This window comes from Condylura cristata, unplaced genomic scaffold (genome assembly GCF_000260355.1).
Source record: "Condylura cristata isolate star-nosed mole 26May11 unplaced genomic scaffold, ConCri1.0 scaffold00003, whole genome shotgun sequence".
NCBI classification, from domain to species: Eukaryota; Metazoa; Chordata; class Mammalia; order Eulipotyphla; family Talpidae; genus Condylura; species Condylura cristata.
Genome location: NW_004567104.1, coordinates 31118915 through 31125289, shown reverse-complemented (window position 1 = coordinate 31125289; position 6375 = coordinate 31118915). Strand labels below are relative to the sequence as shown.

Below are 6375 nucleotides of genomic sequence, written 5' to 3'. Positions count from 1 at the left end.
AGAGGCAGTGCTGTGTTTGTGTAGGGGAGGATAAGGAGTGGCCTCGCCAGAGAAGCTCCCAGAGGGGTGGGGGTGGGGGGTCTCTCCAGACGCAGCTCCCCTGTCCCAGCACCAGCACTGCAGGCTAGCTGCCTCTCCTTCTCCCCTCCTTGCTGCACATTTTCACCCAAGGAGCTGAAGGTGTGCCGTGTCCCGACTCAAATCAGAGGCCCCTAAGCAGTGGAGATGAGAAGACAGGAGAGGAGATACATAACGAAATCCCCTGCCTGCAGACGCAAATAAGATGGGTCAAAAAGCCTTATCGCTGGGAAACGCCCAGCCCAGGCCGGCTGGAGCTGCCCTGTCCACACAGGCTTCCTTAGCACCTCAGGCCGCACTTACCTCCTCCTGAGAGTTGTCCATGCTGCTGTCACCCTCTCCCGGGTCCCTCAGCTAGAGCCTAGGCGCTGCTGGTCGCGGAGTGACGGGGCTGGCCCAGGAGCAGGCGGGCAGGTGCCGCAGGCCTGCGGAAGCCTCCAGCGGGTGGGCGGGGCTGCGTCGCTAAAAGCCGGCCCCACCCCTGGCTCGTCGCCACAGGTGTTTGCTCTTACCTGAAATGCATCCCACGTTACAGGATAACCTGTGATTCTAATTAAACACATTTTAAAAAGTCCTTCTGGGAGCCACCAGAAACTGTTGATTACAGTTTCACTAGTAACCAACCAAATGAGAATGCCCAGGTCCTTTTAAAAGTGATTGTATACCCCTAATTTGGTTAAAAGCAGAAGCAGGTAGAAAAAAGAAAAAACAAGTCATGCACAGAAATGCCTGAGGTAGGACATTCTATTTAACTTGTATTTCTCTCCCCCTTTCCCTGGGCTGTTCCTTTACCTTTCTCCTTGTATATAAATCCATTATTGAACCTTTTTGTGTGTGTCCGTAATGCGATTGAACTTTATGTGCGCGGGTGAGGGCCCACAGACAGGCAACCCATTTCACACTGGGGTGCCCTGTCACAGTATGATTAGAAAAGGCTTACTTTAAAAAAAAAAATCATTTCTTTATTGTCCTCCTTTCCCATGTATAACTTTTGCCATCAGGAAAAAAAATCTCAAAATGAACAAAAATGTAAGTACGATCTGGAGATCTGCTTTAAATCAACACAGACTGATGACAAAGGTGAAGCGCTGCTCTTATTTCCAACAGGCAAGAACACTGCTAGTTACCTTTGCAAAGGAACACCAGATAATCATTCTAAAGCCCGGCAGGTGCTCCTTGCGGCCGGCGGCCCACCTTTAGCGCCATCATCTGCAGGGTAGGGGTGGGGGCGAGGCTACCTCACCTCTGGATCTGCAGGGTAGGCTGGAAATCAGGGAATCTCGCACGGGGTCAGGCCGCCAGGAGCCCGGTCTCCTAACAAGGTGTCCCAGGAGCCTCCAGCAGGGGGAGGCAGAGGCCTGTGAGCGGCTGGCGTGGTTAGCAGCCTTCTGGTGTCTGGGTGAAATGGCCCTTCCTCTCAGTGAGCCCTGTCAGAGGCTCCAGAACAGCCAGCGCCCGGGAGCTGCCTGACAAAATGAGGCGTGGAACAAGTCAATCGTCTGTCTCCAGCAGATACAATCAAACAGGAGAAACCCAAAGTTTCCTCCCAAATCTAAATCTTCTCACATCAGAACGTCCCTAAGCCATTATCTGTTTTATGCATGTATCTACATTTGACTCTGCTGCTGAATGGATTTAAGTTGGCTTCATCCACTCTCAAGATGTGTTTCATCCTACTAACAGGAATAGTCAGTCGAGCGCTCTCCCCTCCCCCACAACAGACCCTACTTAACTCATTGGCATTTGTCTCATTGTTGAAAGGAACAAATTTCAAAAGTTTGGTCCAAGACTGAGAACTGCTGAGTTTTGAATGAAAGTTCAATAACTTTGAAGAGATGCCAATAGTAAAAAGTGATTAGTGAAACAGATTTTACAGCAGGTTTTAGGAGGCCGGTTGTGAGACTGGGGCCTTGGCATCAGCCTGACATTAGCCCCCACACATCTGGACAAGCCACTTGCCCTCCCTGGCAATCAGCTTCACCTTCTGTAGGTCGGAGGGAGGGTCAGAAAACTTGTAGTGTTCTTTCTAGCTCAGATATGGGAACCTAAGCACACTTCAGGAATCTGCAGGGGGAAAGAGTGCTGAAGTGGGTTTTGTGCTTTGGGCCAGGTTGGGGCATAGGAGTTTGACAGGAAAAGGCACTGGAAGAGAACTGTATAGATAATGACACACAGGAGTGATTTTGATTCGCCTTCACTCGCATGATCCATTTTCAGCCTCAGCAACAGAGGTAAGAAGAGAGGTTTTCACATTTTCTGGTCAAGAACTATGTTTCACATGATTGGAGCTGGAAAAGATCATGCTTAGTGAAATAAGCCAGAAAGAAAAGGAAAAATACTGGATGGTTTCACTCATAGCAGGAGCATAAAGGACCAGAGGAGAAAATAGTAATAATAATGAACAAACTATACACCAGAGACATTTGACGGGGGAGTGGAGTGGGAAATGGGATCAAAAATGGGTAAGGGGTAAGTGCACTGGACGATGGTGATGGCACACGGCTGATCTGGTGATGGGAAGCCCACGGGGGTTACAACTGAGATGGAAAAAGGCACAAATGATGTAAAAAGAAACTATTATATTATTTAAAAAAGAAGAACTCTGTTTCAGCAAAACTAAAAGCACCGGGCCTGGCCTCCCCGACTGCCCTCCTGGAGCACCTACGGAGCTGTCTGAGGCGCCCAGGCCTGCTCTGGAGCCCTGGGCTGGCCTGTGCCGGGCGCAGGAGGCACGCAGCCACTCAGCCCTTTCCGGGACGCCCTTCTCACCTCTGCAGACAGGAGCACGTGCCACAGATGTCAGGCGAACGCAAACCTTTCGTGTTGAAGTTTTACTTTCAAGCCCAAATTCTTTCCTTTTCATTACAAAACCACTAAACAGACATGGACGAGGAGGAGAAACACGAACATTTGTAAAGAAGTGCCTTTCTAGATCCCGTCACCCACACCCAGCTGCAAGGCATAGTCAGCAGGCAGACAGTGCTCCGTCATCGGAGCTATACATAAATGCACGATCTTTTTATTTCATATAAAAATGATCCACACGAAGAAAGTCAGACTGTGCGTTGATTTTTTACAATCTGACACCCCCAAGAGCCTTTTCCTCTGGCCAGACTGGACAGGGGCAGTCTGAGACCCCAATACCCTGATCTCAGCAGTTCATTGCGAAGACAAGCTGGGGGCGTGGGGAGAGCCCGGAGCACAAGGCCCCTCGCCCTTCCCGGTGGGAGCAGGGCCCTGCCACAGCAGTCAGGGGCCGTGGCCGGGGCTGTCGGTGCAGCCCACGCGCCCCTTGCCCTGGCGCCCCGGAGTCTCTGTGCCCATCCACCTAGGGAGCCATGTACATTGGAGCAGCCGTGCAGGCGTGTCAGTCTCTGACTTTCCCATTCACCTCCGGCCCTGTGGAGAAGGGCATCAGTCCACTGTGCCATTGTAGGATTTGTTGAACTTGTTGAAGGTGAAATCCAGGGTGTGTGTGGAGATGGGTTCTCTGTACAGAGGGTTCGAAGCCTGCAGAACATGAGAGGACACGTTAGGGCACTCACTCCCCCTCACACTCAGGGTCGGAGCCCTCCTTCGGTCCTCACCCAGGGCAGCAGCAGGTGCGGTGCAGGGCCAGCCTCTCCCGCGCACCCAGCAAGGCCCCTCCCGCCTCCCAGCCCTTGTCTTCATCTCTCAAATCAGGGCCGGGTCAGATGGTCTCTGAGGCAGCTTCCAACTTAAAACTAACAAATGCTGACTGTGGGGATTCATCAGTGGCTCACCCTGTGCTCGGTCTTTCAGGAGCAACAGAGGGCAGGGGCGCTGACCTCACATGCAGGTGCTGTAAGACTATAAACCTGAAACCCGCCCCAGGGCCATGGCAGGCAGACCCACTGCCAGCTCTGTGCCAGGGCTGTGTGCCCCACCGGCCCGCCGTCACCCTGCCAGATGCTCCCCGGGCCACGCTCCCAAGGGCGGGTGTGGGCACACACTGCCTTTTGGGCTCTGTTTGTTTTTCAACACCAAAGATGTCAACTGGTCTTTGTCGCTTCCGTACTCTTTCAGACTTCCAAGCTGCACCTTTTTTTTGACTTCCACTTCCACAGGCTTACCATTTCATAGCGCGCCCTGGATCGCTCACTCTGAAACTTTGCAAACTCTCTCCGGTCGTGGATGGTGACGAGCAGCTTCCAGATCGCCAGGAGTGCAATCCCAACCAAGAGGATACTGCCGACCACAGCCAGGAGGATGGTCATGGCGTTGGGGGCAGTTCCGCACTCTGGGGTGGGGGCAGGGGGAAGGAGGCACCGTGAGCAAAGTGGCCAGTGTCCCTGTGCCCTGTGCCTTCCCACCCCCGGCCTCAGGTATACTTCTCTCCCAAGTCTCCCCCCCTCTATTCTCTCTCCTCACATTACTCCTGGGAAAAGGTGACGATTCTAAAAGGGACGGTGACCATCCCCAGGCCATACACACGGCAAATGTGAGGCACAGGCCAGGAGAGAAGTGTGGTGGCCACCACATGCCCCGGCCCGGGTGCGCACGTCCCAACCCGGCCCCCTCTCCGGGCAGGATGCTGGAGCAGGCGGGAGGTTGTGTGGAGCTGCGTCCCCGCGCCTGGGCTGGATGCCTGCCGACCTTCATAAGCCCTGGTGCGGAGCAAACGTGCTCATTTCCAAAGACCCACAAAGACAACAGTTGGAAACAAAGCTTCATTCTTATGGGCATGCATCCTGGGCCAGTATCACACACTTCCCTCTGCCTCTGGCCAAGGACAGACATTATGCGGTCTGGCCCTAACTGGAAAAACAGTTTGCAATGTTGCAAACTGGACAGAGCAAATTTCCTCTGCTCCCTCTCGGAGAAGAATGAAAGGGGGCACTCTGGAAACCCTAACTGCTCTAAGGAAAAAGGCCACTGGTCCCTGAGCCAAAAGCAGGAGGCGAGGCTGTCGTGTCTGGACTACAGCCTGACCTCCTCAGTGGCCAGGGAGCGGAGCAGGGCAGCGTGGAGGAATGCTTAGCCAGAGCTCCATCTGTCCTTCTTGGACTCCACCCCGGGAAGTGCAGTAGCCGGTGGGCGGTGTGTGGACCCGGATGATCCCTGACGTAAGCACTGGCTGCCCAGCCTGGACTGCCCAGATCCGCCCTGCAAGCACCCCACAGTGCTCAGCGGCTCCTCACCTGCTCCCAGCCTGTGCTCCTCATCCACAGGAGAGGCAGGCCCGGCCTCTCTTCCCACCCAGGGCACAAAGCCTGTGTCTCCCGGGGCTCCACCCCAGGGTCCCAGATGCACAACCATCTTTTTGTAAACGCTAGCAGTCAGTGGAGGTGACCTGGGATCCTGATGTTTGCAAGGAATGGTACCTTCCTCCTCCCTGGAGCTTAGAAAGGACAGTGAGAAGAGAAGGGCGCTACAGAGACGGGAACAGTGCAGAAACCGAGCCCCCCAGGAAGCAGGTGCCCTGGTCCCCACCTACCTGGCTCCCTGAGGACCCTCAGGTCGGACTTCCCACTGGGGAGCTCTGCATAGGTGAACAGCATGACACAGTCCTTGGCGGTTTTGTAGAAACAGAGCACAGCCTCCTGGTCATCCTTCACTGGAAGAAAACCAACAGAAATGTCCCGAGTGTCTGTCCAGCCACAGGTGTCTCGCATCTCCGGAGAATGACGCTTTCGCCCCCTTCCGTGGAACTGAGACTGTCCAGGAGGTTGGTAGCCTGGGGCTGGGGAAGGGCATGGGGAATGCCTTGAAGCCATGCCCTGAAGCAGCTCTCCAACCTGCCCTCTACTCTGTTGTTTTGTTAAGCAACCCTAAGTCCCTGGAACAACAGGGGGCTTCAGTTTGAGTCAACAGCACCCACAGTGGTGCCTGCCTGTGCAGCGGGGACAAAGTGACTGAGTCCTGGGCACCTGGATTAAGAAGTCCCTTTCCTCAAACTGTTTGGAGGTTCCTGAAACTGCTAAACATGGAGCTTCCCTACAATCCCACTCCTAGGTATCTACCCAAAAGGCACAAAAACACTGATTTAAAAGGCACCTGCACCCCCATGTTTATTGCTGCTTTATTCACAATTGAAAGACATGGAAACAGCCCAAATGCCCAAAAGTAGATGACTGGATTAAAAAGATGTGGTACATCTACACAATGGAATATTACTCAGCAACCAAAAAAAATAAACACATGCCTTTTGCAGCAACATGGATGGAGCTGGAGAAGATCATGCTTAGTGAAATAAGCCAGGAAGAAAAGGAAAATACTGGATAGTTTTTCTCATAGCAGGAATAAAATGGAACAGGAGAGAAAATGATGATAATG

At 53.2% G+C, this 6375-nt stretch overlaps 1 protein-coding gene across 1 annotated transcript in view; it reads right to left on the bottom strand.

The window, feature by feature from the left end:
- Positions 1–2931: 2931 nt before the first annotated feature.
- The window catches only part of ITGB5 (integrin, beta 5), a 98284-nt gene continuing 94840 nt past the window's right edge, over positions 2932–6375 (bottom strand). The window contains exons 12-14 of the mRNA XM_004675433.2: positions 5537–5656; positions 4173–4339; positions 2932–3588 (exon numbers count right to left, since the gene is read on the bottom strand). Of these exons, the coding sequence (XP_004675490.1) occupies positions 3493–3588; positions 4173–4339; positions 5537–5656 (383 nt within the window). The 3' untranslated portion in view covers positions 2932–3492. The remainder of the gene's footprint in view (positions 3589–4172; positions 4340–5536; positions 5657–6375) is intronic.